Raw genomic sequence first — 27,722 nt, 5'->3', positions numbered from 1 at the left:
CAGTTGACCCCTGTATTCCATGCTATCATGTGGAGTAAGGGAGGTTGATGTCAGAGTATAGAGGCTAATTCTTCACAAGGGAAATAAGTCAACTCTGGTATGTTGGTTCTAGCTACACAAATGCTGTAGTTAGAATTGCATATCTGAAATCGACTTATTTCCCTAGTACAGACTTACCCTTGTGTCTGGGTGGAGCAGGGCCCCCTAACATGGCAGAGCTCTGTCCTTCAGCATTTACACTGCCCAACTTCTAGCAACACAGCTGTGTTGCTAAAAGCTGTGTAGTGTAGATAAAACCAGATTTTTTTCCCCACTAGTGTGTACCTTCTCTACAGAGGTACTTAATTCTAAATGCAATGCAGTGTGCTAGGGCATGTCCAAATGTGCCAGTGATCAATAGGGAGTTTATATTGAGGTCTCAGATTCTTTAGTTAACAGTCCATAACATTTCCAATTTAAGTAGCTAATTATAGAAAACAATATAAGAAATGACAGAATCATGACTTTCCAAAAAAGACACAACAAGCAGGAGCGACTTTGAAAAAATCTGATTTTATTTTTTAAATTTAAAAGACCTGTCCATTTGTTTACGTGGATGTTTCTATTTCCAATCATGGTCTCAAACGTCACTGTGTTTTAACATTGCTCATAACAGTATAAAAAGTCAGTCACTCATGTAAATAACTACATAAACATCCTAAAATACTGTGCGTTTTCAAAGCAGGTACATTTCAAAATAGGTTGTTCACAAGAGCTCTTACAATTGCTGAGGCATCCTGTATTTACGCATAGACTTTTGTGAAATTTAAATGGTAATTTTCACTTGGTATTTGTTTTTTAAAAAATTAAAACCAGATCATTTTCACAGCAACACAGAAGTTCTGAAGTGGGAGATCACACATCAGAGGGAACCACACTGAGCACAAGAACACCCATTCAACACACAAATGTGCAATTGCAATTATGTCTAAATACACTCTCTCAAATGCAGGACAGCAATAATTTTAAATGCTAAGGTAGAGTGTAAAATAAATACAGATTCTCCATAGAAACTCCAATTTCTGCAAAACTAAGCAACATCTGTTCTCATGGTACTATGAAGTTCTCAAGCTTAAGGGCAAGATCTTGAGATCATTACGCTATGTCTACACTAGGCAAAGTAAGTCAATGTCAGATATGCAATTCTAGCTGCAGCAATTGTGTAGCTAACATCGACTTATCTGCACTCAGCTAACTTGGCTGTCCACACTGGGGAAGGTAACTCTCTTGCTCCTTGCATCTCATGAGGAGTAAAGGAGTTGACTGCGACCTCTGAGAGGTCAATTTTGCATCTCCATAGTAGATTTGCAAAATCGAACCCCAGAAGATCAACCCTGACCAGGTCGATCCTCTGGGGCGGTGTAGACATAGCCTCACTCACATACATACACCCATCTGAGGCCAGTACAAGAATAAACTTGAGAAAAAGATTGTGCAGGCTCAGTCCCTAAATTTGAATGTTCAAATAGAATATTATTCTACAAATGTCATTCTTTGGTTTACTTCCATGGCTTTTGGATACACTGAGAACAAAGAAACGTGCACTATGTAAGAAGCTACAACTGCTATTTTTTCTAAAAGCAAGTCTTTTACTATTGACAGCTGCACAGCATTTCTAAAGCATATCAGGTATGAAAGATACAGAGATCTACTGAAATTCAGAGTACCCCTTTAACAGATCCCCAAAATCTAGTAACCATTGTAAATGCATGCACCAAGGCATGTCCAGCATGCCTATAAATTCTTATTGTTCAAGATAAGGGTAATCACAGTTGCAAAAAATATTCTCCTGTCATTAAATGGTCACTATTAATGGTACTTTGGTGACTGTTTTAGTATTAAAGAAATGCAGAAATTGTTAACGCTTTCAGTCAAAAGCAAGGTCTCTCTCCATTAACTTAGGAATCAAAAAAAGTTTCTGGAGTCAAAGCAAGGTTTACATATTGCAATGTTCAATGATGGCAAATGTTCAAAGAGAGGTGTGTAACTGTCAGGTTTTAGCATACACACCAATGGATGTAACATCATGCACAACAAACTTGGAAAGCTTGGCCCTACTCCTGCACCAGATCCTGGCTCTGCCCTTGTTAAATGTAGTAGTAAAGTTTTGGAAAAACCAGGTCAAAAATGATACACGTGGATATTTTCAATGAAGGGCAAAGAGACACAACGAACAGTCTGAAGGAAATGTGTATGTGAGCACCTTTTACTACATTTTGTAAGAAGGCAGCAGAATTTATTCTGAGGATGGTACCTGTGTTTCCTGGTCACAAGAAAAATCATATTGGCAACTATAAAAAAAAAAACTAAAATGAAATAAAAAGCCATCTGATAACTACCAGTGATATCTGGTTTTCCATGCCACTTAGCTTTTAATGTGTTTTTTGGAAACGATACTCCCAAACTTGGCTTCACTCCCTGTAAGTATCAAAAAATCAAGACTGGATAGACTAAATTGTAGCTATTTACCAACTAACAAGTCTCACATGTCTATGTTTTTTTAACAGCAACAAATATAGGCCATTCTCCATAACCTATTCCAGTGGTTGTTATAAATATCTACTTGCTTTATTTAAACAAGCATTGGTCAGTTAAGATGAAAGATTCATTTGCAATAACTACTTGGCACTTCATTCACAGACTTGCAAATTTTAATAGATGTGCTTCTGATGTACACAAAAGTACTTGCAATAAATTTTTACAACTCAGTGTGACGAGATATTTTATTATAACCAATTAGAATTATTACAAGCATTTTTGAAAAAAATTTTCAATAGATTAAGATTTAGACTCTAGTCCCAGCTTCTCTAAAATTTCTTAGTCAAAGCCTCAAACCAATGAAATTAAATCAATAATGTTACATCCTTGTTCTCTATTTCACAGACACATTATGGTACCAAAATTTAACTATAAAATGGAGAGTATTTCTAAATAAAGTTGAACCCCAGTGTCCCTAAGCAGTGAAGCGATACATTACCAAGAAATTCTTAGGCCCAGAATTTAAACTGTCAGTACACTGGAGGTTTCTGATAGTTTATTGGTTTGTGACAGTAACAATTTAGATAGCCATTCTGAAGAAACACACCATTAAAAGCCCTACTGACTAAGTCATTTTGTTTAAGAACTCTGTCAGACAGTTCCAGATAAACTGTATTAGAAGGCAATTTAAGTGGCCAGTGCATGTGGAGTCAAAGTAAGTCGGAACCCTCTTGAAAGCCATTTGGGCTGATTAAACCAGTTCCTAGCTGTGGTTTTAATCAGAATTCCTAACTGTGGTAAAAATGCTAATGGAGACGGAGGCCAAAGATGCAAAGATAAACACCACAATAACGTGATGGTAAAAGCGACTGCTGAAAGGTTTTCTTATGCTAAGACAGGGAAACACCACCTTCAGTGAGTTAGAGACAAATGCCAGCAGCACTACAGCAATAAACCCAGAAGAAAAAAGCCTACCAGAATTGCCTTCCTGCGAAGGAACAATGCAGTCTATAGGCTGCTTTTGCTCTGCTTTGTTTCCAGGAAGTGGTCAAATTTAGCCATATTAACAAACATTTAACAAAAGCTACCCTAAAATGCCAGGACAAAACCTGACCTTAGGATCAAAGGGCACAGACAGGCCTTTCCAGGTCATGTAGCTGAATGAGTTCAAAGATTGGCAATGAAGGAATAAAAGCTTTAGACATGTGACAGGAATAAGGTTGGGAGTTTATCGAACGGTCACCCCAAGCTTCTCCAGCACACGCACTCCCTTTTCTTGGTACTCTTGTCGGGTCATCCAGAAGTTGTCTTTATCTTTCATGATGTCTGCGAGAACTGCACCACCCAGGAACACCATGTGCTTTCGACGAGGTGGATCTTCTATGCGGATCTTAAATTTCTAAGAAGGAAGAGGAAGACGGTGTTGCTTGGATTCTTGGGACAAAATTATCAGTTCTACTCGAACAGTGGAATTGACATTGTGCTTAGTGGGAAGAAAGGGAATGAAAGGCTAGGAGAGGGCATCTTACATGTGAGCTTTCTGCTTGTGCAGCCTAAGATGCAATCATTCATAAGTCAATTAATCACGACATAAAACTAATTTTGCGTTGGAAATTAGAAACAATTAACCTGTTCTCCAAAATGGCATCTTGAGTGTATCCATAGAAAAGCCCACAGCTTAGAATCACTTCCTAAATTATTTGTTCAGCTTCGATGGACAAAATTATCAGGGAAGTTACCAGTTCATCACTATAATGCACAAACTACTGCACTGTTTATATAATACTAAGTCTTGGGTGGGTGAAGGAATAGAAAAGATGCCCCGCCTGAGATTTCTACTTTAACTATTCCATATTCCCTTAAGGAGCAAATGACTGAATCCCCAGACTGCACTATTTTGCATTTTAAATGTTTGATTATGAAATACATAAGCTACCAAACCAGGAAAATTTAAAAGATTACAAAAGAATGTTAAGCATTTTCATGACTAATTAGTAGAGTTCAAATATTCTGTTTATCTATACAATTAGTTCAGTCCATTTATGATAAAGAAAATAATTTTTTTAAGTAAGTACTCTTTGGTGATTTAGAGAAAACATTTTATTAAAATGTATTTTGTTAAAAGGTATTTAAAAAAAAGCTGGAGATAATGCAGAACTGAAAAAAACCCAAAAACCTCAACTCCAAAAATCATTTCCTCTCTAAAGAGAAACTTTTTTGCTCTAAGCAGACAGCAGTACAGTGCAATCTTAGATCTGCAGTTTTCAGGAGTGGTGTATGTTTGCTCTTGACAATTACCAATCAATTAAAGGGAAGGAAAAGACTGAACCACACGGAGTAATTGTCGAATGTGGTATTAAAAATTCAAGTAGAAAGAGGCAGGTAAGCCATCCAAACTCAGAGCTGAAATTCATACCAGGCACTGCTACTCTTTATAAAAGGCAATTACTCTTGTTGCTAATAGTAGCTGATTCCTCAGGTAACAAGTCAGGTCTGAGTGCAGGGCGGATCACCATTGTAACAACAGATACATTAAAACTCCACTTAACCTTCTGAAGTGACTTAGTACTGAGGCCTTGTTTCAAGTATATTTAAACCTGTCACCAGCATGACAATACAAAATCTGCATTAGTTATTCTGAAACACTGAAGTTCCAGTTAAGATGGCATGTTAACACTTCACATACTTGGCAACTATAGGCTGTTTCTGTTCTATGGCTGACCATCTTGCTCCCTCTAGCGGTAATAACAGAGAGGTAGCTGTGTTAGTCTATTTTAACAAAAACAAACCTGTGGTCATGTAGCACTTTACAGACTTAACAAAATAATTTATATAGGGATGAGCATTTGTGGGACAGATCCATTTCTTCAGATCTAGTGGTAGTTCAGGATATTTGTTCTATCTATTAATGAAGCAAAATAATCAGTCAGGTACTTACAGAGAGTTTTTCCACATCTCCTTTCAGAACCCGTTCCAGGTACAGCTGCTTAAGTTCACGTTCCAGTCGTGAAGGCAGCCCAGGGTACATAGTGGAACCTCCAGACAACACAATGTGCTTATAGAATTCAGACCTAATAGAGGAGAGAGAACATTCTTTCTACAGCAAGGTTCTCCTTTGTAGAAGGACGATAGAAACTCCAATGTACAGGTAAGCACGTAAGTGAAAGTCCAAGACATAAGCACAGCTGTCATTATGCAGACAGCTGTCATTATGCAGACAGCTGTCATTATGCAGACAGCTGTCACTGAACAAACAATGCTTTTGGAAAGAACTCTGAACTAGCTACATATTCTCTTGCTCCAAATAAACTTTCCATGCAACATACCTTGGAATAATGCTGCTTGTCTTAAATGTATGTTTATTATTGTTTAGTTCTAAGCACTACAAATTCCACTTCAAAGAAATTGTGTTAACACTGTTCATTAATACAAACTGCTCAAGAAAACATCTTACCACGCTCACTATTATGCTGTATTTAGAAAATGGCTTTCACCTATTCTTGTGCAAGGTCCATTTTTGTGGATGAATTGGATTTTTCCTTGTCTGCACTTGTGCCTTGATGGAAATTTTACAGAAGATCTGTAGCATTTTAGAGGTCTTGCTCTTACCTGGTGTCAATGTCAGCAGCCTGTATGGTATTAAACAGCAGTTCAGCAACACCAACTCCTTCCACATTGATTAAGTGAGGCTGAAACAGAGCTTCTGGTGCCTCAAAACGCTCTCCACCAACTTTGATAATCCTGCCATCAGGGAGCTACAGAATCAAAAGCACAAATTAAAGCTTATTCTGATATTACAGGCTGCACCTCCTTGGTCTGGCATGTTCGGGACCTATCAGGTCCCAGACAAGAGAATTTGTTGGACCAAGGGAGGTCCATGCCACAGGCCGCCAAAGCCCTGCCTGATCCACTCTCACCACATGTGCTGGGCTGCTTGCCCAGCTGCTGCATGGAATGGCCAGACTATGGCTTCTACTGTGGCCACAGCCCTGTACTCCTTAAGTCTCCTGAGGGGCTTCAGTCACAGCCCACATTGCCATGGGGCAGCCAGCAAATCCCAGTCCTGGCCCCCAACCCCTGCCCTGCATCATTGCTAGGCAGGCAGCCAACCTCAGCCCTGGTGAGGCAGCTGAGAAACTCTGGGCCAGCCTGCTCTACGTGACTGTGGGGCTGTCAGGGAACTCCATCCTCAGTCCAGTGCTGGAGGACTCTGCCTCAGCTCCCTGCACTGCTCCCAGTTGGACTCCCAAGGCTGCTGCCCCTCCTGCCCTTGGGCTCCCAGGCTCTCCAGTCGGGAGCACCCCTGGTACAGCCCAGTCACAGATGCTGCCAGACCAGAGAGTGATGGTTTTCAGAGGTGTGACCTGTACTTGGATAGTAACCCACAGTAGACCAGAAAAGCAGGATCTTTCACTATGAAACAGTATGTAAGAGGAAAAAAAAATGTTTTCCAAACTTACTATAGCTTCAAGCCATTACAAAAAACATTGTTTAGTACTGTTAAAAGAGAGTTCCAGGTTTTGCTATCACTCTACAACTTCACGTACAGCTATTTACAAAGGCTTGGAACCTGCCACTTGAAATGGTGTTAACTTACGCTGTAATAGGCAATGTCTAGACTAGAAGCATGACTACAGACAAGATGTTCCAAAAAAACTTCTGTCAACAGATCCTGTCTACACATAAAAGCGGATCAATCTTTTGATCCACTCTGTCGACAAAAGGGCCCCCTCAAAGTGTCTACACAGCTTTTATGCCGACAGTTTCTGTTGACAAAATGCATTTTGTCTACAAAACTCTCTAGTGTAGATGCACCCTAAGAAATTCATCATCATATGGGTTATGGGTTTTCATAAATGAATGTGTGTTGTGTATTCCTCATACACTCACCGTGTAGGACTCCACTAGTACTGTGGTCTCTAAGGCAAGTTTCTGCTCCTGCTCAATATTGTATCCCACATAACATAACTTTTCCTTGATCATACGAACAGTTTCAAAGTCAGCAGAATGGTTGAAGGCATATCCTCGCAGCAACAGCAGCTGATGGGAAACAAATGTTGGCTTAGTAATAAACTTGAAAAGGGGCTCAGGGGTGTGTACATTTAATTAATTACTTTCCTTCTTTTGTATTTTTCAGAAGTAACAGAAACTGCTCCAAACACAAATTCAATAAAAAACGTGACTGATGTGACAAGAATCACGTTTAAGAAAACAAGGGGATAGGTCTAACAGCATCAGTGTGAATAGGACAACAACAAGCTGTCTTGTGGCACCTTATGGACTAACAGATATTTTGGAGCATAAGCTTTCGTAGGCAAAGAAAGCTTATGCCCCAAAATATCTGTTAGTCTATAAGGTGCCACAAGACTTCTTGTTGTTCTCGAAGCTACAAACTAACACGGCTACCTCTCTGACACTTGTGAATATGAAAATGTAACTCTCCAAAATGGAAGATAAGTTCTGCACTATAGTTTTCACTATGATCTTTCACAAATGAAAAAGGTCTCTGACCAAATGTTCTTTTTCGTGGGATTTCATTTCAAAATTTGGAGACTCATTGTTCTTTCTCAATCTAGTTGATTTCTTTCAGGTCTTCTGAAGGTTGTAGTAATAACTGATTTTCATCTGACCACTTTAATGCCTGGGTCAGAGTCACTTTTATTATAAAACAATGTTCACATTCCTCATTGCCATATGAATATTTGAAAAGACTTTCCCACACATTTGAAAAATCTTAAAAAAAAAATTACTCTAGCTCTGAAAAATGACGAGCACAGAATTCAGTCCCAATCAATTTGAGTGGCTAAATCCCAGGCTACACTGACAGGAAGGGGTTGGTTTCAGATATGGAGGTCAAAGGGGTCATGAAAATTATCCATTTTACCAAACATGATATGTGAAATCCTCTCTGGTATGCAGTCAATCTAATAATTAACCAAAACTCACTATGGTAGCACTCTCCAAATGGATTTCCCCCACATCAGGTGGGGCCAATGTAGTAGGGCGAAAGTAAGTTACTTATCAGCTTAGACTCTTCTGCAGATATAGTATCAATGAACCAGATGGTATAATAAGTCACACTAACTAAGAGCTCCCATTTGAAGTCTGACTCTTATGCCGCATCTACATTAGCAAGTTCTTTCATAAAATCCAGCCCCTTTTTGAAAGAACGTGCAGAGTGTCCACACGCAAAATGTGCTTTCAATCCAAAATCGAAAGAATTCGGGTCTCCTTCCGGAAGCCCTCTTCTGCTCCTGGATCAGGAAGTGTGCCACGCCTCCTTTCAAGAGCTCCTTTCCAAAAAAAAACACATGTAGACGCTCCACAGGCCCTCTTTCCAAAAAAGCAGTCCTCATGGTGTCGGATTTTTCGACCCCTGGCCTGTTCTTTCAAAAGAGTGGGAGCTGTGTGGACGCGCTCTATCGAAAAAGCAGATCAGTCTTTCAATCTGCTCTTTCGTGTGTGAATGCGCTCTTTCAAAAGATCGCTGTAGTGCAGATGGGGACTTAAAGAGTACAACTAAAGCTAGAATTAACATTTTTAAAGCGAGATGAGGCACAATTTGATGCAGCACATCTCTAGCCCATCATTTTGGAAACTGGTGCAAGTTTTAATATACACCAGATAATCACAGAAGTCTGTGTTTAGGGGTGGGCTGGTGAAAGAGTGGGGCTTTTGGAATATGGAAGGCAGTCTGTAATTGTGGAATAACTACTACAGTTGGAAGTTTCATCCTAAATAATGAGCAGTGACACAGACAAGCAATTTAAATATTATTGTACACTAAACTCTTGTTTAACAGCTATTTGATTAGTCGGCACACTCGAATAACTGGCACGACTCACAGCCAGGCAGGTTTGGTCAACGGGGAGGAGCGCAGAGGGAGCCTGCTGGCTGCACTCAGATGCAGCATGCAGGCACGCAGTGCTGAGCGGGGTGGACCACCCTCCTTCTCGTACTGTGTACACAAACCCCAGACCTGATGCCACTTCTCCTCTAATCAGCGGACACTGGGTAGGAGCCTGGAGAGATTTCCTCTACTGCCCTGCATCCCTCTGTGCTGCGTGAGTGCAGCTGCCAGGCTCCTCTGCTCTCTCTGCATTCCCGTCTGGTGTACCACAGGGGGCCAGCCCCCTCAGCATTGCCCTGCGTCCCTCCATGTTACATGTGCATGCAACCAGCAGGCTCGTCTGCTGTCCCACCCAATGTCAGTACTCTCTGTTATCCAGAATATTTGATTACCCGGCAACCTCTCAGTTCCATGTATGCCGGACATCAAAGAGTTTATTGTACTTAGGGTCCAGAGGTTAGCATGTCACTTAGCTGAATAGGCCACTGAGCTCTTTAAGGCTGACTGCAGCGACTACTACTATCTGTTCAATGACATTCATTAACCGTAGATGGAGATTCTTCTTGCAACCCATAAGGACTAGAAATTTCCACCATTCCGCAGTAAGGGATAAATCCCACAGCAAATTCCATACTATCTATAGGGCCCTGCTTTGGGTTTCCTGGGGAAAAGCATACAAGAACATCCCTGTCCCTGTCCCCATCCCCAACTCCAAAGAAAGAGAATGGATTTCTCCACTGATGATAGCAAACATTTCACTTTCCAGGTTTCAACTGAGCTTAACTTGTATTGTGGTCACATAGCAAACTATCACCCGGACAGACACTAATTCCAGGAAATTTTTTTTCAGCTTACCTTGATGAGGTATCTGGTAATATCCCTCCCAGCAATGTCTAGTCGTCTGGTAAGATGAGGAAGAGAGAAACCTTCATAGACTGGACAAATGTGAGTTACGCCATCTCCAGAGTCCACAACAACACCAGTCAATAAGCCTAAGTAAGAACAGTAATATTACCATCAGTGACCAAATATGGAAAATGAAACCTCACATTACATTAAGGTCATAACTGGACTATCCCAATGACCAGCTTACTGTCCTGCTGAAGTAACTCTCCTGATTAACAGAAACCTTTTCCCTTATGAAAGAAGTCTGATACCATTTTAAAAAACAAGTAATAACATTAAGTGTTCCACTTCATTTCAACTATTTGTTTTAAGCTTTACTTGGAAAATTCTGTGTTAGAGATGAACGCCTCTGCCCCAATATTTTAAAAAAAGCTACTAACCTTTCTTAGCTGACTGCAACCCCATCAGATAGATTTTTTTCTCATGCCCTAACATCCAAAGAAATCATATCCCAGTTAAATGGAGAATATTTAAACTGGTTGGGACATAAACTCCTCCTCCATTTTCTGCATTAATGTGCAAATAAATTAGACTCATTTTCCAAGATGTTGAACACTTGGAATTCTCATTCGTGCCACAAGTAATTTACTTTACTTGAATAACAACGCAGTTGTGTAATTTTGGGTTTGCTGGTGATGGAGTGCATGATTTCACGGTTCCACAATTTCATATTTTGAAGGGTATAAACAAAAACCACTTAAATTACAGCAAACTGGCCATTCTAAGTTTGTTTTTCAAAGGACAGAGTTTCAGATTAATCTGGGTTTTGTAAAGGGATTTGCCAAACCCTTAGGAAGTCTAATTCCAATGAGAAGTTGGGAAGGGCAGTGGTAGTTGTTGTTGTTGGAGTCAAGTTGAGGGAAACACAGCATTGTGGTATTTATAACATCCAGAAAGTGAAACTTGGTCTCAAAAATTGCTCACATAAGCAAAATCCAGGACGCAACCCATTAGAAGTAACAATACAGATTTTAAGTGTAGACCAAGCCTTATTTTTCATCAAGATAGCTGGGCAGGTCAGGGGCATGAACCCTTGATCCCAACTGACATATTCCACTGACAAATCTCCCCCCTCCATTCACCCCCCGCCCCAGGGGAGACTGCTAACTCAGCAGAGGAATGTTTCTATCAGCACACCCAATGTCGTTGCAGGAGGTGGTGCTCCTTCACTTAATGCCCCAGAGAGAACACTCTCACCTCACACCTGGATTCCCCCATGCTAAGCCCCTCCACATTAGAGCCTGTTGGGCTGAGCCTGCCTGCTCACACCTAGTGCAGAGCAGCAGGGCCTGGCGGCATTTTAAGGGCAGGCTTAGTCCTTGTAGTTTATCAGGCCTGGGCACAGCCTCACTGTCAAGTCCATGTCTTGAGTGTGGAGAGAAGATGAGCTCCCACCTCTGCACAGCCAGTAGCCAGTACTTCCCCCATGATGCATGTTAGAGCCTCCACATTTATTTATTGACATAATCTACAGAAATTTAAAATATAGTGCCAAGAAATTGTAATTTTTTTTGGTACAGAACTGCCCTCAGACGCATAGATATGCAAACCACAGGGCAAAAGCAGTAGCTAGTTTCTGGGGACATAGCTTTATGAGTAGTTATAAACATGATTTCTCGCTCTCCCGTGATGGTCACTCGATAACCCAGTAGGACGTACAAGCATAATATGGTCTATAACGCTTACTTCGAATTTGAAGGCTAACATCCAGTTTGATAGGAAAAGCAAAGAATGAAGTTGCACAACATATGCGTTGCAATTCCTAACACGTGACATATTACAGAATCTTAACACCGGAAGGAATCACGATGGCTCACCAACTCCAGTCCCCTGAACTCATGGCAGGACCAAGCACCATCCTGACTGTCCCTGAAAGATGTTGGTTTAATTGGTCTTAAAAAAAAAAAAATCTCCCATGACATAGATTCCACAACCGCCTTAGGCAGTTTAATTGAATGCTTCAGCACCCTGACAGTTAGGAAGTTTTTTCTAATGTCTTACCTAAACTGCCCTTGCTGCAATTTGAGCCCACTGATCAGAGGTCAAGGAGAACAATTTTTCTCCCTCTACCTTGTAACAACCTTTTAGGTACATGAAAGATGTTATGGTTTCCCCTTTCAGTCTTCCATTTTCCAGACGAAACAAACCCAATTATTTCAATCTTTACTGACAGGTTGTGTATTCTAGACCTTTAATCATCTGTGTTGCTCTTCTCTGAACTGTCTCCAAGTTGTTCACATCTGTCCTGAAATGTGGCACCCAGAACTGGACACAGTACTCAAGCTGAGGCCTAACTGGCACGTAGTAGAACAGAAGAATGACTTCTCATGTCTTGCTTGCAAACACTCCTGTTACTACATCCCAGACGAATGTTTGCTTTTTTTTTTTTTTGCAAGTGTCACACTCTTGAGTCATATTTAGCTTGTGGTCCGCTATGACCCCTGGCTTCCTTTCAGCAGAACTCCCTTCTAGACAGTCATTTCCCATTTTATGTGTGTGAAACTGCATATATATTGAAAGATATGAGTATTTTCACTTCTGCTAATAGTGCTCATGGGTATGTGTCAACCAGAGCTAACCCTTTGGAAACTGGATATATTAAATACTTTGCAGTCTCATATATTCTGCACTAAGCATTCATTTGCTTGACAACCTATACATCTAAGTGTTCTAAAATATTAGATTTGTTTCACAGCTTATTATTTACATAGGAATTGTCTCAAGAACCATATGCCATGAAATACACATGCAGAATTATAGGTTCAATTTTCAAACCCACTGACGTCAGTGTTCCTTGCAGGTGTTCGGCTCCACTGAAAAAGAAATCCAGCCATGACAAGGGAGCATGACTTTAGGCAGTATCAACAAAGAGTCTCAGGCAGCTCTTGAAGTTGACTGGGGAGGAAGTCTGCAGCCCATGCTGCCCTCTGGAGTCCTGTCTCAGAGCCTGAGGTTAGGACAGCAGCTTGGGACACAGACCCTTGGTCAGAAATAGAGCGGTTTATCACGTAGGCTGTGCAGTGGGAAGAATGGTACTTCCCTCATGCCTAGAAGGAATATAAATTACCAAAAGAAAAATCCTTCCCAGTGAGATATGTGCACGCCAAATTTCAGCCTGGAAAGAATTCATATTGTTCAGCTATGAACCAAATCAAAGTGGATTTAAGAGAAGTTGGAGCATTATCTTAACTCAAGCACCATAAATGTGTCAGCTGAATTTTAGGATCATCTTTTACAGTCCTTCTATAAGTTCTGAATTATTGCAGACGGATCTCCCCCACACCCCCTTTTTAAAGGAAAAAATATCACAGCTGGTACTAGACAGAATTGTTTCAACAGTTTTCCTACTAGCACTTACATCTGTAAATATAACCATATTTGGTTGTTAATATCTTGCTCTTAGAATGTAGTGTAGGAGAGCAAATTTATACCAGTCTTGATATAAAAGCTATGACAAAACAGATGTTACTGCAAAAAGGTTTGCACATCCTACCATTTAAAAGGTAAATTCACCATGCTACTAATAAAAGGTGTAAGGAGTCATGTTATCAGACACATGCTTGAAATTAACTGTCTTTCATGTCCTATGGTGAAATCTAAGCCCCACTGCAGTCTATGGCAAATGCCCATTAGTTTCAACATGGCCAGGATTTCATCTCCAGTCTTTCAACTCACAAACTCAACCAGCGATTTACTGCAACTTTTCTGCAGCAGAGAAATTTACTTTCTTTGATTGCCTCAGAAAGAAAGCACAGCCATCTTAATGGTTTCACAACTTTTAGGCATCAACTTAATGCAATTTAGCTTTGCTTCCATTAAATGAAATCAAAGTTTAAAGGACTGGTTGTTAAACCATTTTCTTGAAAATATGCTAAAGACTTTCTGAAAAAGACATTTTAAACATCTGAGATTCACGAACAGTTTTGTTATATATTACCAGGTCCTAGCATTTACAAAGAAGAATCTAGAGTGTTACTTTTATAGGGAAAGGAAGAATAAGCTACAAACCATGGGCAGTGCTACTCCTGTTGATGGTCATCAGCCCAAACTTTTGATGAAGAGTCGGTCAGCTCGTTTCAGTTATGCTGGAGATGAACTGGGACCAAGATCTTTCCTTAACTAATACTTACGAACTTGTCAATTTTTTGAGTTAATCACATGAGTTAACTGCAATTAATCAGCAGCTCTATTAATAACTTAAGACTTGAGCAAAGCAATGCATATAGATATTCAACATGCTAAGTATTAATTTTTACTTACCTTGTGCATATAAAGTAAGAACAGCCTGAATGGCTACATATACCCCAGAAAACTGGTACGTCTCGAACATTACCTGAAAAAAAAGAGCAAAACAAACACCAACAACAAAAATTAGTGTTCAAACAAGAAGAAAATTCTCTAAAGATTTATAGCAGTTTAAAAGAAAAAAGTTTCTCTTTACTGTGATTATTAGGTGAACAAAACAACACACCTTTGCTATCTTTACTGAACAAATATTTTGTAGCACTATGTTGTTGCATGTTGGGTCAACAACTACATGTTTTGCTTCTGATGGGTACAAAGGATCATCTTGTAATAATTGGATTTTATACCAATATTCTTTTTTAAAAATAAACTTCAGAAAATTATTTCATTCCAACAAACACCACCTAAACTGTTCCATAACAAATGCAAATGAGTGGAACTATTGGTAGGCAAGTTTGTTGTTGCCATGTCAATCCCAGAACACTAGAGAGAAAAGATGGGTGGAGTAATATCTGGACCAGGTTCTGCAGGTGAGAACAAAGTTCTTCTTCAGGTCTGGAAACTTAATTGTCACAGCTAAATATAAGGTGGAAGAGATTCTTTAGCATACGCAGTTAATATATTTCAAATGACCAGTCAAAGTGAAGTGGACTGTTAACACACCTCCAAGCAGAGAGGGAAAAGAAAGGAGAGAGAAAGGCAGCTGATCTGGGGTGGTTAGTGGGTTACAGATTGTAATAAGCCAGAAACGCAATCCATGATTTTTAGTATCAGGCAAAGTTAGGACTGTAAGCTCCAAGGCTTGGCTTTTGAAAGCGCTGTGCAGGGTTCCTTTGAGGATGAGGATTGATGGGTCAGACGTATTGTGATTGCTTTGTGAAAAGTGCTCCACGCTCCATTAGCAAGGTGTTTTTGCCTTTTATCATCTTCCTGTGAGAGATTGTTCCAGCACGTAATGACTGTCATTCACATAGCTACTACTGCAGCATCCAGGGCACCAGATCAGATATACCAGATGTAGTGATAGGAATGAGCAGGTCCCACGACAAACGGTTACCAACCTCTCCGTAAATGTTTTTTGAGAAGCACTGCTTACGTTCATTTCACAAGAGGCATGTGTGCCACATGCACTGTTACTGGAGATTCTTTTCCCCTCAGTGGTATCCTTTGGAGGCAGCTCTAGAGCCTTTTGATGCCAAGCACTTATGTGCTGGCACAAGGGGGCTGCAAGCCCCACAGCTTCTCAGTACTTTCTTGACGATTTACTCAAACAGAGGAACAGGGGGCTGTGGTTGTGGAAAGCACATTAGCAACACGCCCCGAACAACCCCTATGGTAATGTTGTTAACCATTTTTTCCCCTTCTTCAAGTGTTTGCTCATGTCCATTCTATATTAGAGGATCACAAGCAGTACAGAAGGAGGTGCGCTCTGAATTTATGAACGTGTGAACTATAACACAACTCTTGTGAACTTGATATCACCTCAAGCCTATTGGGTGATGATGAAGTGGGACGAGAAGTTCACTTGAATTGGAACCTGTGTAAGGAATGGTGCTGAAGAGGTCTGAGCTCCCATGGAGCGAATAGTCATAATGGATGGAGGTGGGACATCTGCCTGCTTGTAAAATGCCCAGATACTGGAGATTCTCTGGGCTGATGCTGGTAGACCTTTCATCCTTTCTGCTACTGCCATGAGGAGATGCATAGATCTATGAAAGGATTTAGTTCTTTTGATGTAGAAGCTGAGGGCACATCTAAATTTCAACTGCCACCGCTCTTCTGAATTCTTGATAAGCTTTAGGAAGAAGAATGGAAAGAAAGTAGCTTGGCTGCAATGGAACTGCAAAACCAACTTTGGCAGGAAGACTGGGTGGGGACGTAGTTGGACCTTGTCCTTGAAGAACACTATGTATGGTGGCTCCTAGGGGAAAGGTTTAATGCTTATAAATAAAACCCACACACCACTTTTTTTCTTGCTTTCATGATTTTTTTTTTTAAATCCAAACCCTAATTGACGAGTGGGAGGCAGCACTTTGTAAAGCAGTCACACACTTCATTACTGCAGTCTGACTCTGGAATGATGTTAAAGACACAAAATGACTGAGGTAATACCTTTAATTAGACCAACATGTGTTGGTGAAAGACAAGCTTCCTTGCTCCCAAAGAGCTCCTCTTCGGGGCACGGAACATGCTATTTGTTAAAGGTGTACAGTCATTTTCTGAAGATAATCTAACTTATCTTCTATTGCCAAGGTCAAACTGACTCATTACTTCAACTGTTCTTCGTGTAATACATAGAAATAAAACTGTAAGGCTGAAATGTAAGAAATAGGACCAGGCCCTTACAATAAATCCATACACTGCACCAACTGTGAGCCTCCAAGACAGTATTGCGAGCTATATTCTAGAGCTCTACCTTCCTGTTCTCTGTAAAGAGTGTGGCCCACTCATGTTTTTATAATCTGTCTCACGGCATTTGGTGTTTTAAAGCACTTGCTGTTGGAATGAGGAGATCATGTGAGAATCTAAGGGTTCATTATTTAAACAGGAAAAAAAAACCAAATTCTATGTTTGCAAAAAAAATCTTAAAAATGTAAGTGAATGTATCCTAAAGCTTGAAAAACCACATAGTAATTTCTTGGTTCTTTGCTATTAAAAATAGTACTGTAAATATCTGAAGCATTGCTACGGAATCTTAAATGATGTAACATTTTAAGAAACAAATACATACTGCATGCAACACAAAGTATTGGAAACGTCTCTTTCAAACATTTAATACTTGTTTACTGCAGCAGGACACAAATGACACATACTTCCTGGATTTAGAAAAGCAGTATGTTAAAGTCAGACAGTTGAAATCATACTACTAAATAATCACTATTATGTTTGATAAGAAACAGCATTCATCAAAACTTACACAATTTAGACAGTCAGAGTTCTTACTTTGTGCTCTAGCTCTCCTTAACCATTAACACATACAATTATGTAGTTTATTCTTAATTTGCCTGTAACTTACAATTTTAAATACAATGTGACTATTTCGTTAAACAGACCCCATGGACAGCGCTTCACAGAGTTGTTCTTAGACACATTTACAGTAAAGGCAGGAAAGGCTGAGTGAACAAAACACTAAGCTTATTACATCCATGAATCAGAAGTGATTGGCCACTTCCCCCTTGTCTCAATATGCTTTTACCAGAGCAGAAAACAACTGATAAGATTTCAGTAGCTTTTAGCCTTACAGACTGATTAAACCAGAAATGCTCTGACAGCTGACGATTTCAAATATACAGCTCCAGGAAAAGATGACATTTCACTTCTCTTTTAAAAATATCTAAATGAATTAAACACTGACTTTTTCCAACTTCTCTTTGTTGCTATTTCAAAAAGTCTGCTGTCGACACGGCTCAAATTAAAAAAGACTGGACAGTTTCACAAACTTGTTCCTTGACAGGTTAAGGCCTATAATCATATTTCATAGGCTTTTTGGCTGAAGAAATGAGCGTAGTTTTAGGTGATGTTAAAATGTTTTCCAATAAGGGTGATTTCTTTTTTTCAAGTGCATAATTTTCTTTCCACCACCTCTTGACATGCTCTCACATACCGTAGAACCTCGGAATTATGAATACCAGGGTTGCAACCTGACCAATCAACTGCACTCCTCATTGGGAACCAGAAGTATGCAAGCAGGCAGCAGCAGAGAAAAATAAAGCAAGTACAGTACAGTACTGTATTAAAAGTAAACTACTAAACAGCGAGAAAGCAGTAGTTTTCTTCTGCATAGTAAAGTTTCAAAGCTGTGTTAAGTCAAAGTTCAGTTGTAAACTTTTAAAAGAGCCAGAAGATTTTGCTCAGAGTATGAACAGCCTCCATTCTTGAGGTGCTCGTAATAGAGGTTTAATCATACCAGCTTTCAGATTTCTCGCACATGAAGCACTGTACCATATACTCTCCTGGAAGTAAGTCTCTAACTTCAACAACCCCTCTGCAGACACTACTAAGCTTCTATTTGACCACTCTGTTTGCATTTTACTTCCTCAATTTTCTAAAGGTGTAAGTGGCAGCTAAACGCTTTTGAAAATTTCCCCACAGACCATACATCTGCAGCATGTGAGAGTAACACACTCCATAAGTTAGACCGCATTTAACCAATCCCTCCAGAACGCACACATCCTTCACAGGGTGAACACTACAAGAAAGGAAGGAGCAAAACGTACTTCTACTGACCTGATTTTTTAACAGTAACTAGGTTAATTCTGCAATGTGATAAAAGTTGAACCTCTTAAATCTGGTTCTCTCTTATCAGGAAACATTTGTGATCCTGCAGGACTAGAGTGTCCCAGAGCTGTGGCTGGACCTGCATCCGCAGGGTAGGAACCGGGCCCAAAGCAGTGGCCAGCAGCCTGGGCCAGGCCAGAGCCCTTGCTGGAGTTCCCAGCCACAGCACAGGGCTGAGGCCAGAGCCCCTGCGTTCTGGAGACCCATGGCAGTCCTAGGAAGCAGAGGACTGGGACTGCCTGGGGCACAAGCCCTGGACCTCCCCTGGTCCAGCAAATTCTCTCGTTAGATGCAATCTGTAATGCTGTGCTTAAAAAATAAAGTCATGCCAGCATATTTAGCAATGATTGCAAAGAACTTGACCAAAAAAATAAGATCTTGTGTGGTTAAAAATTGACTCTCCAAAGCCTGCTAGCCCACGCACACTGCAAACAAAACTGGAAAGACCAGCCTACATTTTTCCAAAATATTTGCATGAGCACACATATACAGGAAGAGAGATGTCAAGGAGTAAGAAAAGTACAAAGATCAGGCTATGAAACATCTTGCTGTAGGGTTCTTTAAAAAAAAATCTGCATGATTGACTGACTGAACGAAGCGATGTGGAAGACAGCTTGAAAGAATACCTAATCACCTTCCACATTCATGTATGTGCAAGATACCACAACTTAGGAATAGGTTCTGTAGCTGCCATGCTTTAATGTGCACAAACAGCAGTTTAGTAAGTTACAAGGCAGAAACAGTATTCTACCTCAAAAAGGAGCATGAGAAAGAACAGAAAGCAAAACAAGAAACTGAGCTTCTAGACCTCAAGCAACATACAATTATTGCTGTTCCCAATCTGTATGAATTCTATTCCTCATAAAATGAGCCAAAATTGTAATATGAGAGGGATATGTATCAACTTCTATCTGCCAATAACCATATTATGCATACAGGATTAGTTATTTCAGTTGCACGTTCCAATATATTCCTAATATTACGGGAAACCTACACTTTTTGCAGAAAACACATACGGTTTCTGGTTTTAACTGTGTTTATTTCAGACATTTTAGACCCATTTTGTTTGACATCTATAATTGCAGTCTCACCACACACATGGCGCACACCACATCTGACAGATCTGATAGCCCAATAGCGACAAGAATATTTTCCTCAAAAAGAATCTTTGCTTGTTTTGTTGCCAGTCCAATGTCCTTCTCTGAGGGCAGAAGCCCAATGATAAAGCATTGGAAGCTTAACAAATGAACGATCCAGAATATTACACAATGGAGTTGTAAGGGGTGATGGTGCCAGAGAGTACTTCCACCACCACAGATACACAATTGGGCGGTACAAGAGAGGGGCTGTCCAAGGCATGAGAATTTAATGGAAAACTAGAGGTAGGAACATTAAAAAATTATACCAAGCCACTAACAGAGCTAATTACACTGAAGAGCAAAGAGGAAATTGTGTGTCTTTGGGTATGTTCTGAAGTAGAGGGCATCTCTGGGTATTGTTTGGTTATCACAAACCACTAAAATATGAGGACGGGATGCAAAAGTTGTCCCATGACATTTTCCATCTTGCTCCACAAACACTGGCATTTTCCAATTTAAAAAAATCACACAACTTTATTTACAGAAGGAAATTACCAGTGTGTCCTTAAGTGAAATGGGGAAACAATTCACTAAAAACAAACATGGGGTGCCATTTTTAACATCACTAATGAGGGGATGAGGAGAAGTGAGAGCCCCATTTGTGTTCTGTAAATACTGATGCACAGATGAGGCCAGAGAAAAGTAACAGAAGCCAAGCAGACTGAAATAACTGTTAGGATTTATCAGTATACATAAAGCGCACATAGTCAAAATGACCTTACATAAAAACTCATTTAAATTAGCTATTTCTTCAAGGAGTTCATGATAAAAATACCAGTATTATAACAACTTCAGTATATATAGATTATGAAACTCTCAAATCTGTCTTTCAACCCATTTTGAAATGGCCTCTCATAGCTTCAGAAATAGAAAAAACCCAACACTGATTTTTTCTAAAACATTACTTTTAAAACTATAAATATTTAATTTTATCATGCTGTGCTCCAGTACCTATTTGAGGTCTTTTAATGTTACAAGCTTGTACTGCACTCAAAAAGCCTATAAAGGTGTTTATGCAGAAGGCTAGAACGATTGTTTTTGTGGACTGTTCTTAATTTCCTTACTTATATATAGTGTTCACATTCTCTGAATAGATGTAATAAATTACTGTCATCTTCCCTCAGTGAATTCTATGAAACAACAGACTTGAAAACAATGTCAGAAGTTATGCTGAGCTTTAAACAAGGTAACTTTAATATCATATAATCGGATATTTTAGACCCATCTTATGATAATAGCATAATTGCAACATCATTTTTGGATAAGCCAGAAAAAACAAAAATCAAACACACCTTGATACACATATAAAGGGACAAGAAGCCTGATGAGGCAATTCAATCAATCATTCATCCCATGGAGGAAGAATATATTTGTTAGAATTCAGTCTGTCTATTGTACATGCTAGCCAGCCAGCCAGTCATGAGTGTATCTGATAAGACAGACATGACTAGCTAATGACCTCACTTCCCCTAAACTTCAAGTTTCATATCACTTAAGCCTAACATTTTAGACTGATTATTAAATATTATTGATATTTTAACTGACATCTTTCACTTTATTTCTGCAACAAAGTCTACGACAGAAGAGGTTTTTACCAAAGTATTCTCTGTCACACTTGAAAGTATACTAAATATTTACGTACATTTACAAGTGTCTAAAATGTTGGAATATAAAGGGACAAAAAACAACAAATGTTATGCTATTCTCACGTTATCATCTGTGTATAAGACGACATTTATTTTATACGAGACATGTGCCCACCTAAATTAAAGCAAGATTGGGGATGCTGCTTAAGGGTATGTCACTCCACCACTGGCTTGTGCTAGCTGACTTGGGCTGACAGTCTGTTTAATTTTAAAGTAGACGTCTGGCTTCATGGGACTGCCAATCTGTCCAGGCTTTAGGACTAAGTAGACTTGCTCACCCTTGGATAAATTAGGAAGGTGACTATTCTGGGCTGTGACCAATTCATGTTGCCTGGAGGGGTTATCTTAGGTTTTCAAAAATCACTGACTCTTGTTGACACACTATCATTATTGGTTCTGGATCTCCACAGATTGGTTTTCCTCGGTGCCTTTTTTGTAAAAGAGCAGCTGCTGCTACTCCATTGGCTCCCCGGCCCCAACCCCCAGCCAGTTCCAAGGTGCTGGTACTGAGTACCGACACAAGGAAAGCACTGGTTTTCCTTATTCAAGTCAAGAAACATACCTCTACAATCTTCTCCCTGTTTTTTGTTGGATTCATGGGAGGTTCTGTGAGCAGAATTTTACAGTTTTGCGTGTCGATGTTAAGTTTTTCTGGTCCAAATGTGTAGTCCCAGAGGTGCTTCATATCATCCCAGTTCCGGACTATGCCATTCTCCATCGGGTAGTTAACTTCCAGCATTGAGCGTAATTCACTTGCTTCATCACCAACCATAAGATCCTACAAAATCACAGTATTGATGTTTGTATGTCACTTTGCAGGAATTTTCATTATTCTTTAGCAGTTTTTTTATGTTCAGGTATTAAACCTTGTAACTGAGCACATGTACTTAATGGCCACGACCTCAAATTAGTTTTTGTATATTTGAGTGAAAAGTAGTGTTTACCTACACAACATATTTAGTCTGGTTGAGACTCACAAGATCTTCAAGACAATCCTTACCTAGAAGACTTGATAATCTTAAATTAAGCTTACTTTAGTAAGAAGCTACCCTCCATTTTGTCACAATGGAACAAGTAAAGAAACCTAAGCATGTACAGACTTTTATGTATGGAGACCTCCCAGATTACTTTATCAAGTACTCACTTGAATAAGTTGAGATATGAAATAAAAGCACATAAAAGGTGGGGCTGCAGAAAAATTTCCATGCATGCTGCAAGTTTCTGTGCACATTCCCAAAACAGGAATAATGAGAGATGCATAAGCATACAGAACAAGTAGCAAAAGCAAATAAGGGATTGGAAGTACCACACTAAACATTAAATTAAAAAGTGGTTTAACTAAACCTCTGCCAGTAGTTTTAAGAGGGCAGACAGAAATAAATATCCCATTTTCTCTGCATCTAAAACAAAGAAGTCTACCCCAGTGTGATACTTATATAAAAGATACACATTACCAAGTTGTGATTCATACAGTCAAAGTCTCAACTGATTATATAAGAAAACCCTTTCCTTTTCAACAGGCACGTCCTGAGGGAAGTACATACAATAAAATATTACTTTTATTTCCCACTATAGCTTATCATCTTCCAGAGAAACCTTAATGCATCACCTACCACCATATTTAACGACATGAATTAAAATATATTTTCTTTTTAAAGATCCTTCTATGAAATCTAGCAAAACAATGTTTTAATTGTTAAAGTACAATAAAATGGTTGCTTTTGACCAAATACTGCACTGCAAAGTTTGCAACCCAATCACTGTCAGTGAGAGGTAAAAGTGACTCAGATTCTCTGTGTACACTAAGGCTAGGTCAAGACTTAAGATATCTGTCAGCAAAAGATACACAAACTGCACAAAGCATTTGCATATCTCCTGCTGACGGTTCTGCTGGGAGAGGCTGTCCCGACATTTGGCCCTTCCACATGGAGCCAAATATTGGGAAAAACACCTTTGCTGACACATCCCTTTTTCCCCGTGGAACGAGGATGACCAGGATGTCAGCAGAAGGCTCCCCGAGTGACAAACTTCTGCCGAGAGACCGCTGGACTCCCGACAGAAGCCTGAAATCTAGACATAGTGTAAGAAACAAACAAACAAAAAACAATAAAAAACAAATTGGAACTTTTAAATTATTTTCAGTTTAATAATCTAAGAAGTTATTAGTAACTAGTGAAGAAATAATTTTAAGACATGATTTTGAGTTCCTTAATCAGTTTTCTTAGTTTTATAAAATAGTTTTAATTTAATAGAACAGAATGGAATATTTGTATAATAATTACAAACCTACATCCCTAAACATTAGGAATATGATGATTTGCTCACCTTACTCCAACAAACACACCACTAAATTACCATGTGACTACATTAGTTATATCACAACAAATTCATAAAATTCTGATTTTATTTAACAATCACTAGTTAAAGAAAACACATCTAAAATTTGTTTTGTCCATGGTTAGAACAGGACAAAAAAATCAAAGAAAAGCCACAATCTTATCTTTCCCTTTCTCCATTATTTTATTATGAAGCATTTTCTAGCATTAACATTAAATTCATGTTGATCCGATAGAAAAATTAATTACTCTTGCAGCTACACATAACTACAGGTTATGTCACATTCAGAAGCCATATATGTGATTCTTTTGGCATTAGTTGCTACTAAATCAAAGCAATGAACAAAGTTAAAAGTAAGTAATCAAAACATAAAATGTGGGACAAGACAAAACATTAAAAAGCTTCAAAATAATGCAACTACGTCCCACAAAGCAAAAAATGGGAAACAAACGGGGGCACCTCACTTACCATCTTTTTGTTATTCTACTTCAACAGGTCAAGAAAGGTGAAGAAAGAAGGTAGAAGCAAGAGTCAGAAAAGGCCTAAAGGAAATCCTTATTCAAGTTATTTTAATTACACAATAGATATAAAGCAGAAAAGAGATGCATGTATTGCTGCAAGTGTTCTGAGTTAGCGTAGTTAAGGCCACACTAACACTGCCTATGATATTGCTGTTCTTCTCAAAAGCCATTTGTCTGTGATTAACTTGTTTCCATTAGTTTAGTGGCTCTCACATCCCTTTCCCCCCACAATATGGTATCAATATCGCCTCTTAAAATGGAATTTTATCCAGTGTGACTGATAGAACTCAAGCAGACTAACTGCCTAGTGGGTTTGGAAGTAACTAACGTTAGTACATCGCTACCAGGATTCCTGCTTTCCTCCACCTATTCTCTTTTTCATAAAATATTCATCCTTCCAAACCTTGGATTTGGATTTTTACTACAATTAGTTACAAAAATATTAAGCTCAAATACAGACTTACGAGTTCCTTTGTAGCACTGAATTATGGGATAGCTATATGAAATGAAATTGACCAAGTGCATACATTGCAATGTTTATTTATTCATTCATTCCAACTGAATTAAGTGTTCATGATGTGACACACCAAGAGCATCTCAGTTCTTCTGTGCAGCACACTGCTGTGCTGGAAAGGGACTAGCAGAATTAATAGTCATTGTGATACACAGCAAGGAACATAGTTCTGTGGACAAGCAAGGACTAGGATGTCATTTTTACTTGTGACCTAATCCAAGATCAAAACCCAGGTCTGCTCAGTCACTAGCTTTTCCAACAGCATATTAGTAAGAAAAATATCAGCTCCATTAAGGAGTGTTTACTTGCTTTTACCCATCAGAATAACATCAGGGCAAGTATGCTACATAGGCAACTACCAGAAAATCCATATGTAGTCTCTGTTTACACTACTGCAGAAAGTAGACTAAGGTACACAACTCTAGCTACATGAACAATGTAGCTGGAGTTGACGTATCTTAAGTCAAATTACCATAGAGGTGGGGTGGGGAAGGTCAATGGGAGAAACTCTCCCATTGACTTATCTTATTCTTTTTGTCGGGGGTAGAGGGCAGGGGTCGAATGCTCAATGATCAGTTTGGCAGATCTTCACTAGACCCACGAAATCAACACCAGTGGAACAATCTCAGAGCATTGATCCCAAGCGTAGTGCAGATGCAGCCTCAGTAGAGGGAAGAACACAGGATGAATGCCGACTATATTCTCCACCTACTCAAAACCTACAGAGACCTCAGTCAATGGATTTCTGTGATAGAAATTAAAGAAGAAAACCGAGGGGGCGTGGAGTAAGAATAAAAATGAGGGAAAGTGCACACCTGAGTCTCTTCTATTCCCAGAAAGCATCCCTAAGGTGATCCACCAAAATCTATTTTTGATCCATCAAAACCTAGTTAGGAGAATAACATAGTTTAGGTTTCATAAGCCAAACATTTTTATCAAAGCACTTTCAAACACTGCTGAAGGCAGTTTGGACTCTGCCTCAAACTGCCAGGAACCTTGTCTCCACTACGGCTTGAAGCAGTTTTAAAATCCGCTTAGTTCAGCAGGTTTTTAAAATTGGTTGAAATACTGGGGCAATCTATTCCAGTGAAAACCACACCTTTGTCTGCATATACCCGTGACGTAGCTTTGTCTCCATATCCACAACCCTCATTTGCTTTCCTGACAGGAATAACGGGCCAGGAAGGATTAGGCTGCTTTTATAGACCCTGTTTTAGGGCTCACTTCGTCCAGTTCCTGAATTTTGCTAGCTTTTCTGAGTATTTTTAAAAGCTATAAATTGATGATGTTCTTGTTCATTTCCTTTGCTCAGGAGTCTCCTGAATGAGCAAGAATGCTTTTTGGTGGGTAGCTGGAATTAATCCATTCAAATTTTATTATAAATTTATTTGCCAAAAATATCTGTACAGACAAATGTTGCAAACATGTAACAACATTGAGAGGAGGAAAAAATGGTCCTCAGATAGGTTTCACTGTGCTCTTCTACTGTATTTCTCTTACATATGCCCCAGGAAGGAAGATCTGAGACAGATCAATGGAAGAATTTTTGCTTCCCCTGACCTGTGGGATTTTTGACCTTGTCATACAGCAACTACAATAAAGTAGAAGAGTGCTATAAAACAGTTAGGAAATAAATAGGAGTCCAAGTCCCATTATTTGTTAAAAAAATATCCTGAGCAAGCCCATCTGTAGAAAGGGAGATATGATGTAAGAGACTAGATGTGAAAAGGACCAACCCATTATAGAGGAAACTCCCTCAACCCCATTCTAGAGCCTCAACTCATTACTAAATGAAATACTTAGATGATCAAAGGTCATCCAAAACTGGCCTACCAGCACTACATCAGGGTCTGAAAAGCGTATTATGTTTATTACTCAGAACACTAAAGCTTCTAGCCTAAGGTAGAAATAAAGGAGAAAGAAGATGGAACCATATCAGCAATCTCCAAAGGAAATTCGTTAGTGAAAAAAGCTTTCTAATCAAGGGAGGTTGTGGAATCTCTACCACTGGAGATATTTAAGAGTTGGTTAGATAAATCTTTGTCCAGGAGGATCTAGACGGTCCTGCTGTGAATGCAGGGGACTAGACTCAATGATCTTCCAAGGTCCCTTCCAGTTCTAGTAGTCTAAGGAGTCTAAGATTTCTGACCATTGTATGGGGCAGAGGTGGGAAATTACTTTGGATGGGGAGCCACTCCAAGATTTTGGAGAGTAGTTAAGGGTGTACTTTTCCGCAAAGCACGTGCAGCGCCTGGGATGGAAGTTGGACACAAGAGGCAGCTTGGGGCAGCAGACTGGTGTGCAGGAGAGGATGTGGGTCTGAGAAGGAGTTTGGGTGAAGGAAGGGATTGTGACCTGGGGACTGGGGTGGGGGTATGAGTGCAGGACAGGATTCTGGATTGGGGAAGGGGTGTAGGAGTGGTTGCCGTATCTGAGAGGGAGTTGTGACTTGGAGCAGGAGGGGAGGGTGCAGAGGATTTGGGTGATGACCTGGGGCTGGGGATTGGGGTGCAGGAGAGGATTCTGGCCTGGAGGACGGGTTTTGGAGGGGGTGCAAGATCGGGGAAGGAAGTGGAGTGGGGTGACAGAAGCAGGCTCTTGCTGGAAGACATGTACCTCGGCAGCTGCCAGCCAGCAGCACACTGAGGCATGCTTCCCTGCCTGTCAGTGGCCCCAGACCACCTGACTCTCTGCACTGTGGTGGGAGGCTTCACACACCGTCCCCCCGCCACAGCCAAATCTCTCAGCTCCTATTGGCTGGAAACCGAA

The 27,722-nt window shown here is 39.8% G+C and overlaps 1 protein-coding gene across 3 annotated transcripts in view; it reads right to left on the bottom strand.

The window, feature by feature from the left end:
• Window positions 1-538: 538 nt before the first annotated feature.
• ACTR2 (actin related protein 2) overlaps window positions 539-27,722 on the bottom strand; it is a 42,299-nt gene continuing 15,115 nt past the window's right edge. Inside the window, exons 3-10 of one of the 3 annotated variants that reach the window (XM_074989429.1) lie at window positions 24,387-24,401; window positions 22,144-22,359; window positions 14,534-14,606; window positions 10,223-10,359; window positions 7,408-7,557; window positions 6,127-6,272; window positions 5,456-5,588; window positions 539-3,916 (exon numbers count right to left, since the gene is read on the bottom strand). In XM_074989429.1, coding sequence (XP_074845530.1) covers window positions 3,746-3,916; window positions 5,456-5,588; window positions 6,127-6,272; window positions 7,408-7,557; window positions 10,223-10,359; window positions 14,534-14,606; window positions 22,144-22,359; window positions 24,387-24,401 — 1,041 coding nt within the window. In that variant the 3' untranslated portion in view covers window positions 539-3,745. Of the gene's footprint in view, window positions 3,917-5,455; window positions 5,589-6,126; window positions 6,273-7,407; window positions 7,558-10,222; window positions 10,360-14,533; window positions 14,607-22,143; window positions 22,360-24,386; window positions 24,402-25,768; window positions 25,840-27,722 lie in introns of all 3 variants that reach the window. The other 2 variants (XM_074989431.1, XM_074989430.1) reach the window with 2 other exon arrangements.

This window comes from Carettochelys insculpta, chromosome 3 (assembly GCF_033958435.1).
Source record: "Carettochelys insculpta isolate YL-2023 chromosome 3, ASM3395843v1, whole genome shotgun sequence".
Taxonomy (NCBI): domain Eukaryota; kingdom Metazoa; phylum Chordata; order Testudines; family Carettochelyidae; genus Carettochelys; species Carettochelys insculpta.
Note: the sequence above shows the minus strand (reverse complement) of the source record. Positions and strands in the feature narration are given on the sequence as shown.